The sequence below is a fragment of the Aythya ferina genome, assembly GCF_964211825.1.
Source record: "Aythya ferina genome assembly, chromosome: 2".
Taxonomy (NCBI): domain Eukaryota; kingdom Metazoa; phylum Chordata; class Aves; order Anseriformes; family Anatidae; genus Aythya; species Aythya ferina.
This window is the reverse complement of record NC_140297.1, coordinates 81,109,270-81,136,134: the sequence shown is the minus strand read 5'-3', so window position 1 is coordinate 81,136,134 and position 26,865 is coordinate 81,109,270. Positions and strand designations below refer to the sequence as shown.

Sequence of the window (26,865 nt, the reverse complement as noted above, 5' to 3'; positions counted from 1 at the left end):
CTCAGTTAGTTTTGATTTTATATATATAAGACACACGCTACAAATCAGAGCAGCATTACACACTGCTTCTTCAGGAAGGTTTCCTACACACAATCAGCAGCTCTTAAAAAAGACAAACACCCCTCTTGATTTTTTTTTCCTCCTCATATGCTGTGAAACAGACTCTTGCTTTTTATCTGTAAAAACTCATTATTCCCATTTCCATTTAAATTTTATAATATCCATTGATTCAAGCTAAAAGCAAACTCATGCCAAGATTCCCTTGCTGTCACAACAGATGAGATTTAATACTTCAGTGCTGGATCTTAACCATTTAGAGGCAAACCACATGAAGCAACTGCTCAGCCCTTCGAAGGATGTCAGCCCTTCTTGGAATCATTCAGTATTTAAGCATCAAAGGGACTCAGAATGAAACTCAGAGCTGGTGCAGTTCTCTCCAGGAAACAAGAAAGGCTTAAGGCAGCACCTCTATCCACAGATTATCTGTTTTACTGCAGCAATATCACAAGACACTACAGGAGGCAGCAGAAGACGCTTGGTGCATTTCAGTTACGGATGGCACTTGAGCCATGGAGCAGGAAAACAAACAGGACAAAACCTTCAGGACAGGTTTTAATAAGGCAAAAAAAGAAAAAAAAAGGACAAAAGCAGAGAGAGGTTTGATGGATAACAAAAAATGTTATGTGAAGAGGTAACAAGGATCATAGTGAATGAAATTCACAGATGAATGTAAGAAAAATTTCACAGATGAAAATAAGAAAAAAACTTAATAAGCAGCTATTGGCATCTCAACAGTGGAACATTTTGGTTGAATCTAATGTCAGCGGTAAAAAGGAGATCCAACTGGCCCAACAGACCCCTTCAGGAGTCACAGCTGAAAGCAACCGCACTGAAGTAGGTTAGTCATGCTCTTAATGAGGCTGAGTATTAATTTCTGAACTACAGTCTTATTGTTTGATCCACTGTCAACAAGGAGTCACGTGTCTTAAGGAAAACGACACTTGTGTATATTGTCACATATTAATGACAGGAGTCATTCTGCACCCCCTCTACTCTGTAAGTTAACTTACTTCAGCAGCTCCAGGGTTTTGTGATCCAAGGCTAATCTGGGATTTCCAGTCAAGTCCAGCTCTTGCAGTTTTGGAGGCAGGTTTTCAGGCAATGTGATTTCACTCAGCTCGTTGCAGCTTAGATCCACGCACTGCAAAAAGAAAGCAACTAAATAAGCAAGAGAATTCAGATGTCATTAAGATCAAACTGTGATTAAATGCAGCAATGCACGTTTCATGAATAAGGGAGCCTGCAGCCAAGACCTAAAATTACTCATTTAAGTAAGTGGTTCTTCATTGGCATTAAGCCTTCTTCACAGATGTCTGGGACACCTAGAAATATGTTCATCCCATTTCCATTTCTAGCCAGGTGTAATCATGCTGTAAAACCAGAAAGGTTTGTCTGCTCTTTGCAGACAGAAAGATGGTCACTATTTTCATTAACAAATAAAGTATTAAAGGAAAAAAGTTACTAACGAAAACAGTTGCCAGCTTTTTAACAGATAAAGGAAACAGAAAAATGAGGCTAGGGATTCTAAGACACTATCAGAGCAGTCCCTCCTCTGAAGTCCATATAAACACTGTAAGTAAGAACACACTCAGGAATTTGATGCTTACTGAGGGGTATCAAAAATAAGCACTTATGAATGCATAGGGCAGGGAGGAGTAGAAGGAGGAAAAGGAAAGAAATATCAGAGCAGTCGTCAACATGGTTTTAATCTGTATCATCTTAGAAGGATTCATATTTAAATCTGAATTAAAATAAGTAAAAAAAAAAAAAACTAAAGCTGAAGTATTTCAGAAGAAAATGCGATATTATATCAGCAGAAAAACACGCTGGCTACCCTCCAGCTAAGCACAAATTAGCTAGAGTGCCCTAGAATGCCCTAGAGTGACAAAATCCCAAGCCAAACATAGTTAAAGCTGCATATCCGAACGAAAGTCAGTACACAAAACCATGGCATTTTAGAACAGAACCAACTCTTCAAACCCTATCAGAGGACCACAGGTGTATCACATACCAAAAACAGTAAAAAAATAAAAATAAAAAAAAATAGAGCATGCACCACTTGATATTTAACTGAGGACAGAAGAAATACCCACACCCGTCAGAAAGGAGTTCCTTATTTTCAGCCTTAGGGTAGGTTGAGGAAGGGAGAACAACTTTTCTAGCTGCATGCTTTGACCAATACGTAATTTCCATTGATACAAGCAAGATACTTGCATTTTTCTATGTATATTCAAAGATAACAGGTCCTGAGCTGGAGGAAGACATAGGATAACCTGGTAAAATTTGGAAAAGAAAAATCTAACGCTTGATTAGATATATGCAATGCAGATAACGACCGCATCTTGAACCCCGAAGTTGTCTGCTACGAGGCCTCATTATCTAGGAAGAACAAACTGCTGACATTACCTAAGCCTGATAAAGAAATCAGAATTTAAATCCATCATACAAACTAAACAGTAGACAGCTTAACAGAAGACTTCTGTCAGCGAGTTGTTTTTCTCCTGCACTACTGCTTGCTGCTTCCACAGCAGCGGTAATTACTTCTCAGATTAACGAAGCCAGCAGCAGGTCTTGCTGGGTTCAACACCCCAGTGCCACTGCAAATTTGTTGGAAGAGAACGCTGGAATAAGGAGCACCAAAATCAGTGAAATCGTCTCATTGCTCTCAGGAGATGCCCGATATGCTGAAGGCAGCAACAGTCTAGAGCAGATCCCTTGGTACCAGGGAATAGTTTATTCATCAGATCAGGGTTTCTCAGGTTTCATTTGTGCTGCTTGAAGAATAGGTTAGCAGGGACTTTCTGCATATCTATGTTAAATTTAGTCCTTATTCTACTCCCCAGGCAAGCAGGAAAACCTATTTCCTAACCGGTCCTGATTTCCTTGTGCGTCATTTTAATGTAAGCTGGCTAGCCCCACCCGGGCAGCACCAGAAGAACAAATGCAACTGCACACAGGACACAGCCCAGGTGCTGGCCATAATTTAATATTCAGCACTTGCTCACACTGCATTTATGGCGTTGCAACTGTCCTGGCCGTAGCTGACAGAGGCTTGAGCTATCTTCAGCTGAGACTGGAGGTGGGCGTAACAAAACTCACCTAACTAGGAGAGAAACTATCAAACACTGAGAGCTTCCTCCTTGAGATGCTACTGCTGCCAGATCTCCCTGGTTCACTTCGTACCCTCAACCATCTTTTAACACACAAGAAGGTACACAAACTGGTAGCCTCTTCAAAATTCAATTTTAGGGAAAAAAATAAAAATGGTTTATCAAGTTATCTCAGGGATATTTGCTGGGCTTTTTAATGCACAGAACACCACAGAACTTCTGTAGCCTTAGCAGTAGTATGCAAAATCAGCTTAGAGAACTGTTTCACTGAAATGACCTTGTGTTTGGAAACCCTGAAGTTACTCTAAGTACAAAAGCATCATCTCTTATATTAGCTTTCCCCCTGAAATTATTTCAGACAACATCATAACTGTTCCAGTACTGCTGACTCAAAAAATGTAATGTGTCAGCCTCTCAGGCTAATTAAATACAAAGCAAAGCAGCTATTACCTCAGGTAACAGTTTACTAAGAAGTTTAGAGTATGTGAATGCCACCTCAATTAAGATTAATGATTAAGTACGACAATCATTAACATGAGACTATGCAACTCTGCGCTTTGCTACAAGCAAGCTTCTTCACCAAACTATCAAACCCCTAACTCAAGCTCCAGCTTCTTACCTTGCTTTGGCACATTTTGAATGCTTTTAAACATCCAAAGAGGATCTCCAGTCATGCTTAGTAATGGATACAGCCGGGCTGCACAAGCTCCAAGCCCTGACCCAGAGAAATCTCCAAGAGGCCAGAAGCAGCCCTGTGCCCACCAAGGCTACGGCACAGGGATCTGGCAGCGGTACGAACTCCTAAGTTTCACCTAAGTCCAAACCAGACGTGGGTACTGACGAGGCATTTTCTATCCACAAAGGTGGAGTCCTAGAGCACTACACTCTCTGGTGAAGGCATGCACACTATTTCTCTAGTTGCAAAACAGTTGATGACATCCACGCCTCTTTATTTCGCTAGAAAGAACTAAATAACTGTAGGAACTAAGTAACTTAGGAAGAGTAAAACACCAGGTCTTCCATGAACATTTTTCTGCTAAGCTTTGTAGCAGAGAGACACTCTGAATACTGCTACTTCTTAAAAACATTCAGCTACCCCCAAGATGTGAGAACAAAAAGGAGAAAGATGGTTATTCCTTATCACATGTTTACATTATCCTCCTTTTTTTGGTTAAAAATGCCCTCATATTTTAAAGAAATGTTTACTGTGCAGAGCCTCACTCCCCCACCCCAATTCTTCCTCTAAGAAGAAAAGCTTTACTTCTAATCGATTCTAAATGGCCCTCAGTTTCCTCTGGCCATTGTTCCGAACAGGGAGGAGTATTCAAAAAGCCACAAGTTTGTTTGAGATTTCCTGGCCTGAACCACAAAGCTCATCTTTACGTGTACTCACTGTCCAAAAAAAGTATTCCTCCTGCTGCTCTGCATGACCCCAGACACTGCAGCACAGAGACCAGTCTGGGAACTTAGCCTTTTGACTCTGCAGAGTGTGCGAAGGACACACAAGTTGCTTTGATCCCGTGAATAGGTAATCAGTTCTCAAACTCAGGGAATGAAAGATAGATTTTTTTCGATTCCACCACAAGATTCGTATGCTATGAGTTAACCATCTCCCAGCTCCGAGCAGTGGAAATGGCATGCAATCAGAAATATTCTGCGTTGTGGCCAGGAGGGACACAAACTTGACGGACAGAAGGTAAGCGGTATTGCTCTCGGCATGGTCAAGCAAGGAACGTGTCTCACAAAAAAGAACTGTCAGGAACAGCCCAGAATTATTTCTGGTAACACACCCAAGATGGATTAAGCGTTCCTCCAGTTGTGCAAAATTTGACTGCAATTAGGAAAACTGAAGTAGCTTGCCTAACTGCTCAAATCCTGCGCTCCTGGAATTTATCTCTGTCCCCAAGGCCTATCCTATTTTGCAGCTTCAGCAGTTTTTAAACACGTGCTGAAAACAAAGTCCATTCCTACGGAATTAACCAACTGCCGAGGCAGCAAGAGTTAATTGTGTATAGCTCTTGGCAAATGTTTAAGTCGTATCATAAGAGACTGCCACAGGAAGACAATTAACACTTATTTGGCAAAGAAAATGGGATGTGGTGAAGGTGAGTGTAAAATCAGATTTTGAGGACCTTCCTCCCTTCCACTACGAGGCAGCACGGGGGTGAGTGCTTTACCCACGACCTCAGGCAAAAAAGCAGCTGTCAGTGCCCACGATTTTTGAGAATATACCATCCTGCAGCAATGACTGACCCGAGGGGAGAACAGAATTGGAAAAGCACGCACTACTTTGCGTCTTTCACAGCACATTCATGTCTTACCTTTATTTCAGAAAGCTGCATGACTTCTGGGAAGACTTCGATGCAGTTGGAATGAGCAATGACAGTGTGCATGCGCCTACAGTTCATGATGGTTGTTGGAATGGCTTTCAGTTTGTTCCCACTAATATCAATTTCCTCCAACTCTTCCAGCTTGGCCATTTTACTACAAGAGTTTGAGAATTTTGCTGTTAATACGCATACATGTTTCATTTTGAAATGGTGATAAGAGCAGTTGTTTTCATGATTTTAAGAAAATACAGTGGCAGACTTTGGCCCTTGTTCACAGCAGTGCCTGCCACCTCTCCTCCCATCAGATGCTGACAGCTGTGGAACCAAGATCTGTGCTGCTTCTGCCAATTTTTGTTAATTCTACTTTCAAAGTGACTTATTTTGCTTACATTCTTTCTGCTTACCAGCTTGCTTTCACTTTTTCCACCTTTCTTCCAACCCTAGCTTTCCACTTCATCCCAGATTTTCCCCTCCACTTTCTGGCATCCTGCTCAGCCCCACTGCCTTATTCACCTCCCTCCCTCTCCATCTCTCCTTGCCACCGAAGCCCAGTTGCTCAGAACATCCCACAAGGACAGAGATGTCTCTTCCTTTATTTATTGGCATCTCCTTTCCAAGGTTGTACCCCATCAGCTTTACAGCACATCTTACACTTGAAAGATTTCTGATTAAACCAGAGTGAATTGAAAGTACAGTAGTTCATCTAAATTGCTGCCAAGGGAGAATCTCCTTCGGGAGCGAGAGGATTTTTTTCCTGGTGTTGCTTTGTCCACTGCCAAAGGACATTTTCAGATTGTTATGCTTACAAATCTCCTGCAAGGAGAAGCCCATCAGGTGCAAGCAAGGTGACCAAACTGGGAAAAACAGATCTCTTTGACTGACTTCAGAAGCATACTGCAGCCATGCTGAATTCATCAACTTGAAAAGAATTCCCAGTGCAATCAGAAGGCACCAACAAACACTGTGCAACGCAGGGGGGGGTTAGCAATGTGCAACAGGGCAGAGCAGATGCATCCACCCACTGCAGTATCACTACATTCAAAATACAACCTGCGCCGCCAGATTTCTGGGCAACTTAGCTCTCAGTGTGAAGATATCTCACGTTGCCCACTGGTGGGCCAGTGGCAGTAACACCAGTTACTTACCTTGCAGGGAAGCTCTGTAGGCGATTGTAGGCCATGTGCAGGATTTTGAGGTGTGGATGGCCCGTTAGCAAGGGTACACATTTATCTGTGAGGTTGTTATTGGTCAGATACAACTCCTGTAAGATGCTATGGGTCTCTTCAGAAAGCGTGGCTGGAGGAAGCATTTCCAGTTTGTTGGCAGAGGCATTAAGAAACCTCAGGCTGCAAAGAAACGTTGCATAAGGGAGTTCAGTGAAACATCCTGCAGGTTGTCTCAAAGTATAAATAAAATTTCTATTTATAAGATAGTTAAAATAAAGATCAAAAGCAGCAAGTGCACAATGATGGACAGAAAGAGCAGAAGTCTAGTATTACAAAAACAACATTTCTGGTCCCATTTTTAAGTTAACCCATTTCTATGAACATAACAGCAGCAAAATAAGTATGTCAAAATGCCTCTGTCCTTTTATGAAAACCTCATACTGCTGATGTTACTACAGAAGTACGTACAGCTAACAGCAATAGCAAACCACATCATTTCCATATTTGTTCCACGTAAAAATGAATTCTCAACTCATTATCAGTGAAGCACGAGAGCATAGCTGCCCTTCAAATGACTAAAAAAAGTCACTGGTAAAAAAAAAAAAGCCAGCCATTTTTTCAGTATTTTAAATACTGGCTAGGATACAGAGAGTTTTTGTTTGTTTGTTTTAACCTGAAGGCCTGAAAACATCTACAAAATACGAAGAAGTTCTCTGTGAATATTTGGACAACTGAAGACATACCATTCACGCACAAAAAAACACAGCCGGGGACCCAAGCAGTAATTTACCTCTTACGTTTGAAAGAGAAACAGAGCCAATGTTCAATTAAATTAAAGAAGTTAGATGCTTGCTGATCTATGCAGCAAGCAAGCCAGCTCCCTCTATAGATCCGGAGTGTCCTTCCCCTAGCAGAAGCCCTTGTCAATATTTTCTGCAACTCCACTACAAGCAGCAAGGACTGAAGACGCATAGAAATGAAGTTACTCTTTCTCCCTCAGAGGCTCCTTGCCAGGGTGGGAGCAGGACCTGCTGAAGAAGAGGCACTGCCCACTCTGGCCAGTGACATTCTGTACACAGATGATTCCCGACTCATGTTCCTTTAGGGAGTTTTGTGACTGCAGAACTTGTGGGAAGGTGCATACTGTTAGCATCTCCACAGCTAGAATTCACACAGGCAATCCCAAAGAAACGGAAGAATAAGGCCATTTAGCCTTTAGTAACCAACTCTGGCATGACCAGGTCTTTTCAAGAGAATTAAGACCTCTCTTCCTCCCTCCTTGTTTTAGAGAAGGCTGCCTTAGAGAACTTGTGATACAGAAGTAAATGTGTGGCTGCCAGCCTGCAGTGAGCACGCTGAAATCAGGCTGCACTGCTCCTACCAGCTAACAGCAAAACAGTCACAGCTGCCTTCGAGACACAGGACTCAGAAATGAGCTGGCTGGAACCCGTAAGGCCAGCGACCAGGACACAAAAGGTATGTGCGTCCTTGTCATCGATCTGAAGAGAAAGTGATAAAATATTGATGGCTCTTCCCCCGCCTCGCCTCAGTGCACGGGAATTCACGCTGACCTTTCAGGTCTGCTAATGAATGAGATGGATTTGCATGAGTTGCAGCTGGTTGCAACTTGCTCGGCAGCAAATAAGGGTCAGGCATGCCACAGGGAAGTCACGTGGGACGTCAAAGGATTTAAAAATATTTCCATTAGAAGCAAAAACCTCTCAGCGCTGCACAGAACTGAAACTAGGTTAGCTGCTCTACGCAGACCGAGGAGTCCACTACGGAGACACAGTTTAATCCTGAGGCTCATTCATTATTCACAGGGGTGGTGGAACTCCAGAGGAGGAGGGGAGGAGAGGGAGGATTAACAGAGAAGGGAATAAGCATTTGAAAGGGTTTTTAACATTATTTACTTATTCTAAAAGGAGGCTGCTCAGTTTTGCCCTCTAGGTATAAACTAAAAATATATTAAGCTCTTTCAAAGTTGGATTATTAAACTGAAGCATACCACATCAACAGTTCCTGTGCTTAATTACACACCAGCAAGCACACCTATTGCTAAAATATAGACAATTATTACTTGGGCAACTTCATTCTAATATCCACGACAATCCCTCTCTCTCCACAAAAAGGCACTTTCATTAACATTAAAGCCACGACGGTGCCTTTTGTACTGCTCGCAGTAGAAAATGGTCATCTTCAGCTCAGTCTGGAAAGGTTTAAGTAATAAAAAGGCTTAAGGCTGCAGGGAAGAGCGCCCTTTCCCAGGAATATGACAGGGACGAGGAGGTAACAGCAAAACACCAAAACACACAACCAGAAAAACCTCAAGAAAAGGCATCTTCCACTTGAAAAGGAATCTGTATTTCTCCTTATGCTCCTGTAGGATGCAGCAGAATAAATTGCAGTGGTTCACAGGTACCTTCCTTTAATTACCAGACGGAGCTTAACGGATAACCTATAGAGCTTCCTATGGCTATGAGGTTCCTAATGCACAGAAGAATTTAGGTTTGCTCAAATACAGCTATCCCAAAACACAGCTGAAATCTTCAAGAAAGTGCATGTTGTTCTGATGATGCTGGAATTGATACGATCTACTATAGAGAAGCCACCCTAAATTCAAAAGAAAAATTAATCAGGAAGCGTTCCGTTTCTAATAGGTTTTCAACATTAGTAGAATACAACGAGAAATCTCAAGCTGTTCCTTCGCTGGCATTAAAAGTGGTTGAAATTTGCATATTCCTGCCAAAAACAGGTTTTGAACGCACGTTTTCCAATGGGGAAAGCAGAGAGGAGAGTTGTTGCCCTGTATCCTTCCACCTCCCCACCTTTTGCCAGGTCTTCCAGAGAGTGATATGACAACACTGGAAGTAAATCCCCAGCCTCCTGACCTACTGTTTAGTGCCTTGGTGTTTGCAGAGCTTACGTGGCTAGCAACATCTTGCCAGCAGCCTAGAATGAGCACCCTGTGGTAGAGGGGTCTTTCACCCTCACCACACCTAGCAAACACCTCCACGTGCACACTCACAACCACGCAGCACTCCGATTCAGGGTAGTCACGTAGCAATCTCCATCTGTAGCTTAATTCTCAAAAGATAGCTGATACCATGAGAAAAAGAGTATGCTGCTTATTTACATGTTCCTTCTGACCAGCTGTTACATTAAAATGGTAAAAACACATTCTCCAAAGATCCTTTTTTCAAAATATTCTCTGGATTAAAGGAGAGACACCGCTCTTTGGGCACAGGACAGAACGAACTAGCAGATTGCTGCTGCATAAAGCTTTGTTGATTCTGTGCTAGATTCTTCTGCCCAAAAAATCTATACTTGCCCATCAGTTTTTCCCTCTGATTTAACACAGAAGTCCTCCACTGGGTTATTTCCACTCCCCTGTTCCTTCATCCTCACGCACTGTGCCAGCCACCAGCTCAGAAGGCACATCTTCCAAGTGCCCTCTGGAGGAGAGGAAATTTACTTGGGCACAATTGTTGCCATCTCTCTTGTGCATGGACCTGAACTGATTCATGTTCCTTGAAGATATCCCACTCGTACTGCTTATCAGATGGAAGCAGAACGTCAAGTATTAAAGCTCAGTCCCAAATTAATTGTTTCCCCTTCCAATTCCACCCACACACTACACCACAAGCTCATGAACAAAGTACAGCATCACTACAAAATCCTGAATTCAGCAGCCCGCGCACATAGCAGAGTATAATGCAGCGAGGGGAGCGTGAATTAACAAGTACTAGAAGAGTGTCAGGGATTAAGAAAGAAAGAAAAGCATTGGCAGGAGGATGCCAGAATTCGTCAGCATTGACAAGGTGCAAATTCTCCTCTGGAGTAATAATATAAACATTGAACTCTGGCTGGAGTATTTTTATGGGGTATTAAAGTAAAATCCCTTGCTAGACTCAACTTCTCCAAGAGAAAATAAAGACTGTCCCAAAGAATACACCAGAATCAAGGGCATGGATCTAATTCAACAGAACAGACCTAATATGCATGCAGCATTCACATGCCTTCCCTATTTAAATCCAGAGGGCTCTGAACTGAGTTTGAACTTCCAAAAGCAGGGGAAGAAAATCTATGGGAAGCTGCAAAAGGTTCAAAATCTTGTTGTTTTTTTTTTTCACTTCAACATAGAAGTCTACCTCCAGCACACACACAGGCTAAACTGTTAGGTGTCACTAATGTAGCATCTCCCAATTCCTCAGCATCTTCTGAGCTAGCTTGGCAAACTTGGCTTGCCATAAAGACACAGCCACCACAGGAATAATTTAAGTACTCCAAAATGCTTACGAATGTTCAACATTAGTAAGAGCAGCACAGAAAACTGTATCCAGCGACAAAGCAGCAGCAAGTCAAAACCACTGAGCTTAGCTTGGAAGTATTGATAAATGTTGGAAAGAATGCTGCAGCTGTAAAATAAAATACGTGGAAAAATCAAGATCTCCAGCTTGGCCTGTGCCCCAAGATCTCCATCAGCACCGAGCAATCAAAACAGAAAATTTCTTCTTCAGTCCCTTCTGCAGAGACATGCCCTCAATTTCTCATCACCTAATCCTGAAATAATTTACGACTGCAGTAGCAAGTGTGTGAGAGGAAGAAACCTTTCAGATTGGTGTGTCTGGGGGAAAAAATGACCAAGGAAGTTTTTTGCAAACTTATGCAAAGAACTTCTGCTCCCTTAAAAAAAAAAAAAAAAAGGACAAAAACACTCCAGTGAATCCCCTTCCTGTTGATGAACCGCCAAAAACGCAAGCCAACTATGTTTGAGTGCTTTTGCCACCTCAGCTCTTACTTTCTAACCTATCTTCAGCTGTTTCATTAACCGAGACATCCCCAGTTTCTAAGATATCTGTTTGCAAACCCTGACCTACCAACCACGAAACAACTGCAGGTAAGCACTTCTGCAACCAAAGTACGTGCGTCAAACACTCCCTGCATTCATTTGAATTTGTTTCCTCTCTCACTCCTGTTGTATCCACGATATGTATGAGTCCTTGCATAAAAAGGCAGCAGCCACAGTGGGTGGAAATGGCAAATATCAAACAAGTTTAACTGGGTCACCTTCCAGAACTCCAGCAAAAAAAAAAAAAATAAATCAGATCAAAACCACCACCACCAACAAAATCAAAACAGGTAAGAACAGCTGAACAAAGCTGAAAACAAGAATGGTGCAGAAAAGAGCCTAGAGGACGGGCTCTGAACAGCTGACACTGGCTTAGCCTCCACTCTAGCCACTGCCGGACACCACAAACCAACAGAAAGCTCAAGATTTAATCGAGGCAGATCACAGTTAGACCTTCACCATATAACAGCTTTAAATAATCCAGGGGCTCTTTTAAAGGTCTGCCTACAGCTACAACATCCACAAACACTGGAAAGAAAGTTTAGGCAACAGGCAAACCCTTGACCTTCATCACTGTCTCTCCACTTTTAGACCCACCTGACCCACTGCCACTGTTTTTCTACTAAACTCGGCGCATTTAAACTCTTAAATGCCTGCCCATCTGATCCAAAGGACATTTCGTAGAACTGCTTTCATGGCCTTACGCTGTTAGTTTTGCTGCAAGCTGGTCGAGGAAGGCAGCAAAAAGGCTGTACGAGAACTGGACAGAGCGGGAAAGGCATCTGCCAACACAACAAATGAAGCAGCGAGTAGAAACAAAAGGCTGTGGGGTTGCAGGTGTGCAAAAAAAAAAATAAAAATAAAAGAGAAAGGTTAAGGACTCTGCTTGGGAGTTTTTCCCATCAGCTATAACACTCGCATGAGTTCTCTATTTTCGCAGCATCTGGTAATGAAAAATGAACAGATTATCTGGCTGTCTCGGTGGCGCTCGTCTTGCCAAGAAAATCCCCACCCAACAAGAGAAATCCTTGCTAACATGATCAAGATGTGCATACTTTCAGCAGAATAAACAGAACCAAGTTCAGTCTTGGTCAGAGCAATGTTTCACAGAAAGTCCTCCGTTTCTTCTCAAATAACAGTTTAAAGCAGAAGAAAAATAAAAAAAAGAGACAAAATAACCATAAATTATACTCTTCATCAGAAAATCCATCTTTTTAATTGGTTTTGAAGGGTTAAAGAGAGCAAAACTGATGTCCATACATTTTATGAAGAGAACGGAGAGGTTTTTCAGTTTTTGTTGTTGTTTTGGTGAAAGTGATACTCCCTCCATGCGCACCAATGCCCTGGTTTCCCTGCCTTTCTCGGGTCTTCTGGATGTCAAAGCTCACCAGTGTTTGTGCTGGCATTTGCCCAACGCGCTTCAGAGACACGTAGTCAAATATTCAGGACTGAGAAGGAGAAAGCGCTTATAATTCACAACGTGAGACTTCATATTGAGACAAGATATCATCTGCCAACTGCATAGACTTGAGTACCTTCCCCCCAAAATAAACCCATCTTTTCATGTCGCAGAAGATAAGTCACTTTGTGGAGAGATAAGGGCTCTGTAAAGTGATTTGTCCAACATTACACACAGGAAACCCAATTCCCTTGACACGTCTGGCAGCACAGATTGTGCTTCCCAGGGGATGCTTTGAGAAGAGAAACATCTCACCTTTTCTGAAAAACGAACAGAACCCCTAAACACCTTTCCCTGGTCCAGACCTTTAGCTGCTGACAGAAGCAAACATCTAAAAGCAAAGTGAAGAGAAAGATGTTTGCTACAGGAAATTTCAAGCGTAAAACCCTTCCATCGGGGGCTGCTATTTTCCTTCACAGGTATCACTTCTGCAGCAGGAATAGGAGCATGGACAAACCATTTTTAAGTCAAGTCTTCTAAGGCAGTAACGGGGTAGGCAACATGGGAAAGCCCCGCAAGCTCACTGCTTCTGTCATCATCACAAACGAGGGAGGCTGCAGTGGTGATGAAATCCCAGAATGGGTAAGCTGTGCTCACCTCCTGTTCTGTTAATACCTGTAGAGAAGTTTAAACACATTCCCTGTGCTGCTTGGAAGCTGCGTCACCTCAAAGCTGCAGATGGAAAAAGTCTCCAAGTCGGAAGCAGCCACTGAATATGCTATTCAAAGCAGGTTTAGGTTCTACCTCTTCTCAGCCAACATTTTGCCAACTTCTGAAAGTCTAGCCCCAATTCTAGTTTTAGCCTGTGCTTGTTCATTTTGGCATCATGAAAAAAGGAAGGGGGGAAAAAAAAGCTGTCTACAGTTCTGTAGCTCAGTTTAAAAAGGTGAGTTGCAGCCCAATAATTTTTATGCAGATTCTCTGCCAGGATTGCACTAATCTGCATTCAAGACCTACAACTTGTAAATAAATTTACTGAAGTATTGCTCGCCTTGTTTTCTCAAATGCCAGTAGCTTTCTGAATCTTACTTAAAGGTTTCTTTCCTCTCCAAGTTGACAGGAATTTCAACTTGGGACCTGTAAATAGGATTATTTTAAATTGACCTAATTTTGCAGCCTTCATGAAAAAACTTCTACAAGGTTTGACATCTGAAGTTCATGCAACATCTAATGGGAATGACTTTCTCAAACTCTTGTACAAGACAATTACAGCTGCTGCTGTTAAACATCTTTCCCATATGATTTTCATTGCATTTAAACAGAAACATAACTGGTGATTGCAATTATTACAGCAGCAGCATTGCTACGTTTGATCGTTTTGATTGCATTTTTATGTAAAGTCCCAACTGCAACAGTAATTAATATCAGAACAACTTTGCTGATCATCATTTTTCTTTCAAAGGTGGTACCCTACCAACAGCTGAATGCGGACAGGTATGCAATAGCTTAAAATAAAATAAAAATTTAAGTACAAAAATTACTTTAAAGTTTCTTTAAAGCAAATCAAGACTGAAATGCCATACTGGGATAAACCTAAACCTTGTCCTAATAAAGTCCATCCTTTAGAAGACAATTTTTCAACTAAAAGATAATTTCCTTCTTATTCTTTGAACAAGACAGTTCCAAAACCAAGTTTACATAGAAAGCATCTCAACCAACCTAATTCCGCAGCTCTGATGCCCTGAATCTCAGGAAGTATAAACAGAGGTGCACAGCAGTATGAACAGTATAAAAGGAGGAGTTTTGCACTATTCTTAACTAGGTGATGATCTGTGACAGATCACCAGTCCTTCTTCACCTCTCAAGAAACCTAGGGGCTGTGTGTTCCCTTCGTCACAGTTAAGATTAGAAATAAAACCCCACAGCAGAAAAATCTCACTGCCTGTTAAGTTACACATGGGTTAAAATATTCAGAAATCCCACAACACTTTGTTGAAGTGCAGAGGTGCAAGGAACACTGACATCAAGCGTGGCAAGCCCATCCGCCACCCCAGCGATGCTATGAATCCCTGGTATTTTAATCACAGTCACTTTACAGGATATGTTTAGATCAAGGAAGAAAGATTATGAAGACTTTGAGACTAAAGGAACAGCAGTATAAAAATAAGAAGCCAAAAATCAGATCAAGCGGTGACACCAGCTAAATTAGCGACAAACATTTGAAAGGCATAAGAAATTCACAAAGCAAGGACACAGGAATAACTGAGTTATTCTGACAGCCTTATGCACAGATTTTGTTTTGTTTGGCAGGTATAAATAAGTTCTAGCCTATGACTGAAGGAGGGGGGGGAAGCTTTCACACTTCATCAAGCAAACCTAAGGAATATATATTTAAAGAAACTGCCACTAACTCATCTCAGTGTATGTAGTAGAAAATAGCATGCGCTTCACTTTACAGCTCGATTTCAAGAAGTAGGTGTACAGCAGGAGCTTGGTGGGGATAAAAAAGTAACCATATAAGGCAACAAAGCCAGAATAAAAAGAATCTGTGTTTTGGTGAGTTGGGCAGACATCTGTTCTTATCACCCAAGGTTTGACAACTTTCAAATCAGGGGAACCTCACATTACCCCTTCAACTAGGAAATAAAGCACAAAGCAAGGTTTCTCTCACACAAGTTGAAAACAAATTCCTTTACATTTACCTGTCTGCTTTCAAAAGCAGGTTAGATGGCAGTTCCAGGAGCTGGTTGTGTTGCACATCCAGAACCTCCACTTGTGTTCGCTCAAGCCGATCTGGTAGCCTTCCTAACAAGTTGTGTCCCGCCAGCAGCTTACGCAAGCTACTATTGTAAAACAACCTGAGAGAAAGAAAACACACCAAAAATAATAAAAATCTCAGCTGAAGATTTGCTTTGGGAATTTAAGTGTGCTATCACAGTTCATTACCAGCAAGTGATTCAGCCAACTGATTAGCAGACCGGTATTAGTTACGCACGGATCTGAGAACATCTTCCCACTCTCCACCAACTTCTTAAAAAGGTTGCTCAGAGACAGGGAAGGAGACTTGAGGATGATTAAGGAGGGAAAGTAACGAGAAAGGTTTATCTTATTGCAGTGCATAAGACGTGAATATTGAAACACGCCTATGAAGTAGGTAATTACTAACGATGGCTGCAGAAATGGCGCTTATGGTATCCCTCAAGATAGCTGAAGAACTTAAGAAGTGTGGGTGAAAGCACCAGTCACCCCACAAACTTCACTGTACTTTATTCATCAGGTGCTGATTCAATCCAGTGCAATTCCCCACCCCCCATTTTCCTTTTCCCTTAATACCAGACTAGCATAAAGCCTCCTTTCCAGTTCTACAGTGAATGAAATTTATCTAATCGGCTTTCCTTTCTTGAGCTTTTACAAATGATAGATGACCCACGGTCCCATCCCCCTGCTCCATTTCTGCAGGAGGTGGGGATATAGTGGGAGAGATGGAAGAAAAGAGCAATACAGGGAGAAAGGAAAGAATGGCTATTTTAATCAAATACTAAAGCTAAATTTTGCTGTACAAAGAACTCAGTAAGGAGTTTAAAAATCCGCACTCAATGACCTCAAAAAAAGGAACAAGTCTTTATTTTGAAGAGAAAGCCCTTTCAATAAATTACAAAAAAAAAAAAAAAAGCTCTTTCTTCATCTGCCACCCGTCTTACATTCTTGCTACTGTACCATTTAATCCGGCGAGCCTGTGCATATTGCTGACCAGTTTCAATCAAAGATTTTCAAATTACTCAGCATTAATGCAAAAAAAAAATCTCCTTCCCTTTGTTACAATGAACTATATACACATAAAGAACCCCCCCCCTTCCCTACACTACATCAGGGGTCATTAGATTACTGTGCCAAAATAATCAATGGAGTATGCTGACTATTTTCCCCTTGACAGATAGAGTCATACTCTGCATCTGTGTGCCAGCACTAACAGTTATCTCAGTTGGCTCGATCATCTGCACTATGACCATGGAGACAGGTCAACAGCCAGCCATATCATTCCAGAAGACTCAACACAGGGTAAAAAGATTTATCATCCAGTGATAAGCATATCTATTGCATGTTTGGCATTTGACCATTTTTTATTTCTTTCTGCATTTACTTGAAAATCCCTATGGGTTTGCCTTTCTATTCTACTTACTTTCCTCATCAAGACTGGCCAGTGTCATCAAACCAAACATTAAAGGAAAAAAGAAGAGTTTGATGAGAACACCTCCAAAAAAAAAATATCACATTTAGCGATTTCACATTGTTTTCAAGTTACACAAGCACCAGAGGAACTGGGCTCCCTGAAGAAACCTTGAACCACCAGCGTTCAACCAAGCAAGCTCCTGATGAGCCTGGGACACTTGGTTCTCCGGCTGGGTAGGGAACCAGGACACCAGGACTGCTCTTCCCTATGGGCAGGTTTCCCACTTGCCTGACTCCCACTGGAAGCTTTGATGGCATCAAAATTTCTAAGGGCAGACATGCTGCCTAGCATCAGCATCTTGGGAGAAAACATGACTTAGTGAAAACACTCAACCAATTCCTTCAGTAAGCAACTGTTTGAAAAACAAAGCACCATGTTGCATACCAATAGATCTGTTCAAAAATGGACAAAAAAGAAACAAAAACACATACAAACATCTGCTCATTGGTGGCAGCAAGGTCATTTTGGCAACCTTTAATTGAAGGATTTACGTTTTCTTTGGGGAATTCTCTGGCAATGTCAGTTTTATGGTAATGAGTTTACTCTGCATAGCTGAGACTTAAGTACCCTTTTTGTTGTTTTTCAGTACTTTTAAAGCAGAAATGGCTGCATTACAGTCCAACAGTGTACATTGTTACCATTTTCTTTGATGAAAATATTAGTACACAGTCCTTTATCTGAAAGTGCTTCAACTTTCAGGCTTCAAGGCTGCTTTTCTGTTTAAGAAGCAAATACAAACAGCCTCAGCTGTAGTCTGTTTAGATTAGATGCAACCTTCAGCCTTCCAGGATACTGCTGGTCAAGGCTTGAACACTTAGTGGTTCAGGTTGCAAGCACTCTCCTAGGAAAGTGCTGTTCATTTACTTGACGGATTTTCAGAGTGGTATTCTATACAGAAGTAGAAGCAAGAAACAGTGCACGAGTCCACTTACTGGGCACTTTTTTTTTTTTTTTTTAAATATACTTACTGTAAGCCTGAGCCATTTGCATTTGAATCCAGACCCAAGTTTTTCTGAAGATTAATGGATGTTCAAAGCCTGTGTTTTGAACCGGGCCCTAAAACTGAGCTGACTTATTAGGAGCTAAGCTATCTAGACACATACTACAAAGAAGAGCTTTCAAAGATAAGCTGTTTCCTGAGGTTAACGATAAGATGGCAGGAGAGACAAGTGGGATGTTGACTGTACCTAATTTCAAGCTAATCATTAATCTCCCAAAGATATCCGGTATGCCTTGATATTCCTTGCTGTTATGAAGTGCAAATGAAAGGCAAATGAACTTTGGCTCCCCCCACTTCTGAGTAGGTGCAAGTTTCATTTTGTGTGGAAAAAACAGAGGGATTAATAGTCTGCATGTTAAACAGTTAACTTGCTCAGTAAGTCTCCTCACATCCTGTTCTGCCCATATTTCTGATATCTATTCTCTTCCCATCTCCAATACTAAATTTCCAGACCCAGACAAAACTATTCTTTTTGGTTTCTGATGCTCTTCTGTTCTCTATAGCTTTGGAAGGAAAATATTTAATAGCTCATCATTATAGCAGCTGTCCACAATTTTCAATAGCTCTGTACATAAAAATTAAAAATTATAAATTAAAAATTCACTTAAAAATTCTCAATACCACCACCTGACTGGTATTTGGACTGGGTCTCTCTAGACAGAAGTTCCCAACAGCCCTTCACGATTTAAACCCAACTATTTTCCTTCCTACTCACTTGCTATCCTACTACTTTATCAATTTAAAGTTCAGACTCCTGGAAGGGAGATCATCCTTGTAGTAAAGGCAATTGCTCTACTTGCAAAAGCTTACTTGCTTTATGCAGCTTTACTTTCTCCTCTCAAACCTTTTTCTTATCTGAAACTCAAATGAAGCTTATGAGGCAGAGAATCTAGGCACCGCTGAAATAGAAATAAGTCACAGCTCCTGGATCCCTAAACTGTCGTGCAAAGTTATGGTTGTAAATATTTAATATTCAGTGTTAAAAATGAAGGGCTTTCCTCCTTGAACAGCTTCAAAATTTCCAACCTGAGTTCAAAGGCACTGATTTCTTTGCATAAAAGGAAAAGAAGAAAGGCTGGATGGAAGCTTGCGGTATGATGACACCCCACAAGGTAAAAATAAAATCAAAACAGAAGATAAAACAGGCCTGGCAATCACTGGAACAAGCTAAACACTGAATCAGCAATTATTTCTGAATTGCTTATCCTGCTCCAAATCTTGCAATGGGTCTGCAAGACTCACCGGGCAGGCAGCTCACGTATCCGATTGTGGCCAACATCCAACACTTCCAGTTTTCTGCTGTCACATACCCACTCAGGTAGGCTTTCCAGGCGATTTCTATGAATACAGAACACGGGAGGTTTACTAAGCCATAATCCAGATGTAAAGTTAGCATATGCAGATACAAACCTGGGCATCAAATCATGATCAGGCACTTCCCCAATTCCAAGTGCGCCTAGAAGCTAAAGACACCCCATCCATTTAGTTACAATGCCATCAAAGCACAGAAATGGTTTTGTGATCAACGCCACACATTCTGCTCCATTTTCATGTATAACTACATGGAGAACACAGCTTTACAAAGTGCACTTAAAACAATTTGCACTTATTTAGTCACACCTGTGTGGCACATTTAGGTGCACAGTAAGAGTAACTCATGGTTAATGAAACTTTGAAGCTGATGGCCACTAACCCAGGTTAACTCAGTAATTGCTACAATCACCTTGAACAGTTAAGAGTGCTTTAAGCAGGCTTTTTAATGAATGAAATTACACCACTACAATGTGCAGATGAGTAATTCCTTACTTAAGAGAGACATTAAGCACACGTATAAAATGCTTTCCCCAAAAAAAGCCACAAATTAAAACAGCTCCTTCTGCATTTCTTTCCTTACCCTACCTCCCTTTTGAAGCTGAGATTTTTGGATACATTCAAATGGCAACTGCAGACATCCCTGCGACAGCCAGGGCTGTGGACAACGATGAGCTGCAGGAGCTGCACAACTGGAGAGCAGACTAACAGACTGTCACCTACACTGGGACTGATACAGAAGTCCAAAAAGGAACTTCTCTACATGTCTCATATTGGTACACGGTTGAATAATCCTGCATTGGCTGTATAAGACAGGAAATCTTTAGAAGAGGACAATTATTTTCCCGTAACTGTAAAGGCACATAATGCTTTTAATGCTAAAAATAAAAATAAATAAAAATAAATGAAAAGGAAACAGGGAAGAGCTGGCCAGGAGGAAAAAGCCCAAGGACTGACTTTGAGAATCAGCACTCTCATGCATCAAGGTCCATTTCCTGCTTCCACTTCCACTCAGTAAAACACAGTGAACCTTCTTATTCCATAAACTTCATTATGTTTAAAAAAAATAAAAATAGTAAACAACTCTTACCTAGAAATATCCATATAAGCCAAGTAATTAGGAACTGGATACACATCAAGGTGAGCAAGTTCTAGGGGGTGAAAAATAAACACGTAATGATAAAGCTTTTCAATTTTGCTGTTCTGTACAAAGTATTTCAAGCAGCTAACACCCATAGATTTCTGAGTCAGTCAGTAAACTAAAAGAGCTTCTCAAGATTTGGGCCTTTTTTTCCTCTTTATTATATCCGAGTATGCTAGCTGCATCAGGTTGTACTTGCTGTGACAGACACTACATAACTGAACAGAAAAGAGAAAATGGAGAATTAAAATTCACAGCAGATTTTTATTTCTCCATTTTTGTCCCAGAGGTGTAACTTCATCTCTGTCACCCTACTTCGTCTTCTTTAGCCAGAACAGGCAGTACTCTGCTTTTTTCAGCGGGTCACCAATAGTACAGACAAAGAAGGAAGATTAAAACACGGTGGCTGAGGGTGCAAAGAAGAGAGTGCCTTGCTCTTCCTGCCGGCTATCCGACCAAACAAGCTGTTGCTTGCTAGGTCCAGACCAACTTGGGTTCTCAGCTCACATTGCACAGCACATGCTCAGATTATGTTCACTTTTCTTAGCTACAAAGATCCTGGCATGAATACTTAATGAAGGCACGGGCCTGGATATCGTTAGGATGACAGCCTTTTAAAGACAGCGCAGACTGTTCAGCAAATTCACAGCTCTCTGAGCTTGTGTTTTGTTTATTCCATGCCAAACTACTCCAAACAATAAAAATGGTGGTGAAAACCGAGTATTTTAAGTAACAGCAGCTTCTACAGACAGATTAAACAAATCCTATTAATGGAACACAGGACTTATTCAACTGGAAAAGGCCACGTAATTTTTATTATACAATGCAAATGAAGTTACTCATTATAGAATTTGTAGCTTTCTGGCCAGAGCGAGTACCTAAAAGTAGTAGCAAAAATATAAAGTTTTCGTTTGTCTCAAGAAGGGCCACTTGTTCAAACTTTAAGTCCAGAGAGAAGCAATAAATTCCTTATTACCCTTGGTAAAGCAACGTATTAATATAGCCCCAAAAAAAGACAACTTCAAGACCCCTCCGGCTGACAAAGAGGGGAATTTCGGTCCAAATTTTAAGATTTCACAGTTCTGAGAGCTCTAAATCAGTAGCATAGTGTTATTCAAAAGTCATGATACACCATACGTAAAGCTTTTATCCTGGAGTCGTGTCAAGCGCCTCCTGACTCCTCTCAATTACTTGCATTGTACTCCGTAAGCATCCCACTGAGAACCAGTTACAGAAACCCAGAAATCGTCTGACAAAGACAGCTGCCCTGGAAACACACTTACCATTCGAGGAAGCATACAGGGCTTTAAGAAAATATCCGCTGATTTTGAGAGTTACCAGTTGATTCCGTTCACAGTGTAACACTTCAACGTTGTTAAAAACTGTCGCATCCAGCTCTCCAAGTTTGTTGTCTCTGAGATCCAGTTGGGTCACATGGTGCAGGAAGTCTGTTTCAGCAGCCTCCAATCTCCTAATTGAATTTAATCTTGCAGACAAAAAGGGAGATTAAATGTAGCTACACGACAGGACCCTGCTGACAAACTAATGCTCACTCTACAATCAGTTGCATTGGATTAAACTAGGTTCTGATCAAGTTTGATTGTACATATTTTTCTCTACATCAAATGATTTTTAAAAGCAAAATGGATCGGTTCTGTTGTTTTATCCATTATGACAAGGAAACGATGACACTGAGTTCCTTTCTAAACTACTTTGAAAAACATTGATAAAAAGCTCTGCAAGAAGGTAAGTATTTTTATTGTGTCTGTAAAAATAAAAGATGATCTGGCTGTTACCTGTGCCTGACAGTATGGAAAAGAAAATAAAACTGCAGGTGTATCATGAGCGCCAGCTGGAAAGGTCTGGTAGACATGAGAAATCTGCAAATATTGGTGTCTCCTGTCTTATTGAAAGGCCAAACTGAGATTTATGAGTTCCCATACTTGCCTCTTGCCTCACCATATTCCATGGTGAGCAGATTCAGAGACCTGAAAAAGGGGGTTGAAAGAAAAAGCAAAAACCCAAGACGAGGCCATCAGAGAACAGGTTTTATCACAGCTTCACTGCAGTGCATTGAAGCTGCCAATAGTCAGCAATTTCTGGGGAAGTTACAAGCGAAACAGCACTATTTGTAACAGCAATATTTGAGATGGCCGAGCACTTCAAAGTGCAGTTTCAAATTCTCAGATCTGACCAGAACACTAAAAATCAGTCTATCAGCTTCTGTTGGCCCATTACGCCTCCCTAGTGAGGATGAGGGCACCTACCTAAGGTTTTGCTGTTGCTCATTCTTTCACAAGTTGTCCTCTGCATAACAGCTTTATACTTTTCAAAGTAACTACATTTTTCCATCAAAATAAATCAGGGAATTTGCCCCCTCCGCCATCACAGGCTTTTTTTTTTCTGCTTGCAATTTACAAGGCAGTGCTTACTTCTGATTTCACTAAAGCAAAGCACTTCACAGTACAGCAAGTACAGTTTACAAACATATTTGACATGAAATAGCCAGGGCAGCTTTACAAAGAACTAATGCTCACTGCTTGGTGCAGAAAGGATGCGGCAGACAATGAAAGGGCTCTGTAAACTGCACAGCTGGAACTGAAGGCAATTTCAACCACAGCATCTCTACTCTAAGGCCAAAAGCTAACATTATTGAAACCCCGATCGGTACTGCTTACGTTAACTAAAAGCTGAACCACTGAAATAGCTGGTGTAGATTTCAAGATTCCCTTTGCTTTCTACAACCTTCAGACCCCACACAAATGGGAAGCAGAAGATCTTTGAAAAAAGCACCAACACCACAATGCCATCAAAAAAAAAAAAAAGCTAAAACTGTATGGGCGCTGTCTCTGTCTTTTAACATACAAACTCACAGACACGTTTTAACCCCACCAAATGCACTTAAGAATTCATTAATCTATCTCAGCCATTTTCTTAACCAGCACATACTTACGCTGGCCTTTCCTTGAATCCAAAGTCTAACAGCTACGCAACGGTACAGTACACTAAGTTTTAGGTTCAACAGCTTAATTTAATTGAACAGGTCCAAAATTCATTATTATTTGGACCTCAGGGTCCAGGCTGAGCCTCACTTAGCTAAATGCTGAATCTGGTTTGTCCAAGGACAGTAAGAAGAAAGAATCTCCATGGACCAGAGCCATTTGCAATAAGGATCTCTTGACAATCAGCTGAAAGCATCGGTAAAATACTAATTGTGGACTAGGCTTTGTAACATACGAGGGAACATTAAACCATCTATTATTGTCCTCTCAATTTACCTTTCCATCATCCTACACATCTGTAATATTTCAAATAGAAGCTTTTGGGGGTCAGGGACTATCATTTATATTATGCTAATAGGGCACCAATTAAAAATGCAGGAGTCACCGGTGTCCCAGGCTGTTTCATTTGAACTCTTGGTGTAAATATTAATCTCCTGCAAAACTAATTTTCCTAGCCATCCCTTCCCCTACATGTTACCTCTTCCTCAAAGAAGAGTGTGAAGTCTCTGCAAGTACTGTGAGTTAACAGTACAGTCCACGGTTCAATGGATTAACACAATGGATTCATACACAGGGGATATTATGACACAGGAGAAATTGTTTCAACACCAATGATTTAGGTTCACTTATTCTGCCCCATTTTCAAATACCTACCTTAGGTCCACGTGTTTAATATGAGGCATCCTTTTTAATGCTTGTAAGTTGAGGGTATCCACACAGTTTCCTGACATGCAGAGCTTATCCATGACAGTCAGCTTCTCTAACACTCCTGGAATGTCAGTGAATTCGTTGAAGGACAGACTCACGTAGCTGAGCTGATGCATATGCTCCAATTCATCAGGAAGGGACTGGAGAAAGTTACCATCGAGCAAAAATGTCTGCAAGCTATTACAGGCAGGGGAGGGAAAGGGAGAACGAAGGAAGTGAGTGACCTGTTAAATCCCATTTCCTTCCTATAAACACACAAACCTGCTGTGGTTACAGTGAAATAAAATATACAAAAAGGCAGAAGAAATAAAAACAAAAGGAATACCTGCTTTAACATCTGCTACAGAAAATACTGAGCAATTAAAAGCCTTGGTAACTACGAAACGCAGGCCACACTAGTAGGAACATCACATCTTCAAACAGCTCCACCCACAACTGTGGCTTGTGTGATGACTGAAGCACATAATCGAGGATGTTTAAACATCCTCTTCACCATGAAAGGTGACCCTTGTGTCAAATACTGGGGACTGGAAGAGCTTCCAGACACAAAGGGTGTGCCTTCCTCTCTACCTGCAGCTCACAACTGCTGCAATACAGATCTACAAGACAGTTTGCTGTGACACAACCCAGTTAAGTTTAAATTGCTTTTCACAGCAAGATTACATACAGAGTCATGAATGTGTTGGTTGCCTTTATTATCAGGCAGTGTATGTTAAGTTTTAAGAAAGTACTTGCTTGTGCATCTCGCCTACAGCTGCTGGAACACTTCTAAGGGCATTGCAGGACACGTTGAGTTCAGTCAGGGTTGGGATGCTGCAGACTGCCAGTGGGAAGTCTCCTAAATTATTATTGGAGAGGTTAAGGCTCTTCAACTTAGTGAATCTACAGAGAAATAAGAAAAAAGAGAAAAAGTGGAGCATAAGACATACCAGGTTGCCTTGCGATAATTAATACAAGGTAAGTTTGGTTACTTAAATAAAAATAACGTGCATTTTTAGTTTATGTACTCAGAACAAGCATGGAAACTTCTAGACACTCAAGTTCAACACCACTTGCAAGAGTTCACTCATGTGAAGCTGGCATGGGAGAAACAGGACCTCCTGAACTAAATATCTACAAGTAACACAGAACAGACCTTGCCATCCGTAAGATATATGTCATTTCTGAAGAGGTCCCCGTACTGAAACACAGCTGTATCTCTGAACACATTCCTTGCTGCTAAGACCACCCTAGTAACACTGGTTACAAGGTGCAGGAACTTTTCCACCAATTTGAACGGTACATCTTTGTGGTTCAGTTCAGCTCCATTTGTGCAAATGGATACAGCCTTTCAACCAAAAATGTCATCAGAATAGGTTGGTTTGAACAGAACTGGAAAGTGTACTGAATTAAAGCAATATTTAGCAAGACTTCTATAGCAAACGAGGCAAATTCTTAGGGTTTTCATTAGGTACTATTCGCTGGGATGTCACACTAATTCCAAAATGCTGTCTTCAATGTGTCTCAGAACTCTTAAAATCCTCTTGATTTATCTAGTCAGCCAAAGAAATAGCCTGCATGTGCTTGCTTTATTAGAAATGACCAAAAAGGCTGTTTGAACAAAAAAAAAATCCCACATACGAGAAGAGGACAATCCAATTAGCCAGCCTGCGTGTTCAGCAACGCTATTATGGTTGCCTAACAACCACTGGAGGTATGCCTAAAGGCAAGTAAATGGATGAATGAAGAGATCTGTGTTGGGTTCCGATAGATGGGAGGAAGTTTATTTTCTGGCACGGTTTATGCCAGGACATTTTATTTAGACTTAATTTTCCCTTCATTAACTCTCAAGTCCTTTATTTCTGCAAGCAGGCTTTTATGTAACACAGTAATGGAAGCAAAGCTGCACCTATGGACATTTTCATTTCATGAAAGTGATCTCTGACAGTAGGTGCCAATGCATTGCCCAACGTATTCTCACCTCAAAGCACTTTGCTCTCCCCCAGCCAGGAAACAAGGACAGAAAATGCATCAAGTGTTGAACGGGTTACGAAGTTTTAACACAAGAAGACTCTTAAAAACCCTCCCCAGCTCTTTCAATTAACTGGTACGCAACCTTCAGTATCGGCCAGATCAAACTCATGCCACTGAATAAAACTCAACATGGAAATGTTAATTATTGCCTTTGGATCTCGTATCAATGGGATTTAACCCCATAGTACAGACTGTAAATACATTTAATATTTACAAAGCCTTCCAACAAGCATGGGAATGCTGTGCTCTCTATTGCTATTTTGGTGCGAAGATGGGAGAAGAAAATAAGGAAAAATCACGGCCAGTTATCACAGCTTTTGAACAAGCTGTGCTATGCTGGAGGCAGAAGTTTGGAACAGAGTTAGACGGAAACTAAATGAAATCCTGCAATCAAATTACTGCTGCAGGGAAAAAAAGGCTACTGTGCAGAAACAATGACTAATGCATCACTAGAGGGAGAACTATAAAATAAAAAAAAGGAGGCTAGGGTAAGCCAGCTAATGTTAATGAGGGGTACCAGTCTGAAAAAGAAAAGAAAGAAA

General features: G+C 41.2%; 1 protein-coding gene across 1 annotated transcript in view; it reads right to left on the bottom strand.

Annotated features, from left to right (window-relative positions):
• PHLPP1 (PH domain and leucine rich repeat protein phosphatase 1) overlaps window positions 1-26,865 on the bottom strand; it is a 129,891-nt gene that overhangs the window by 10,143 nt on the left and 92,883 nt on the right. The window contains exons 5-13 of the mRNA XM_084509882.1: window positions 25,046-25,192; window positions 24,257-24,487; window positions 21,884-22,086; window positions 20,550-20,610; window positions 19,391-19,486; window positions 15,620-15,775; window positions 6,646-6,846; window positions 5,492-5,654; window positions 1,071-1,201 (exon numbers count right to left, since the gene is read on the bottom strand). Of these exons, the coding sequence (XP_084366008.1) occupies window positions 1,071-1,201; window positions 5,492-5,654; window positions 6,646-6,846; window positions 15,620-15,775; window positions 19,391-19,486; window positions 20,550-20,610; window positions 21,884-22,086; window positions 24,257-24,487; window positions 25,046-25,192 (1,389 nt within the window). The remainder of the gene's footprint in view (window positions 1-1,070; window positions 1,202-5,491; window positions 5,655-6,645; window positions 6,847-15,619; window positions 15,776-19,390; window positions 19,487-20,549; window positions 20,611-21,883; window positions 22,087-24,256; window positions 24,488-25,045; window positions 25,193-26,865) is intronic.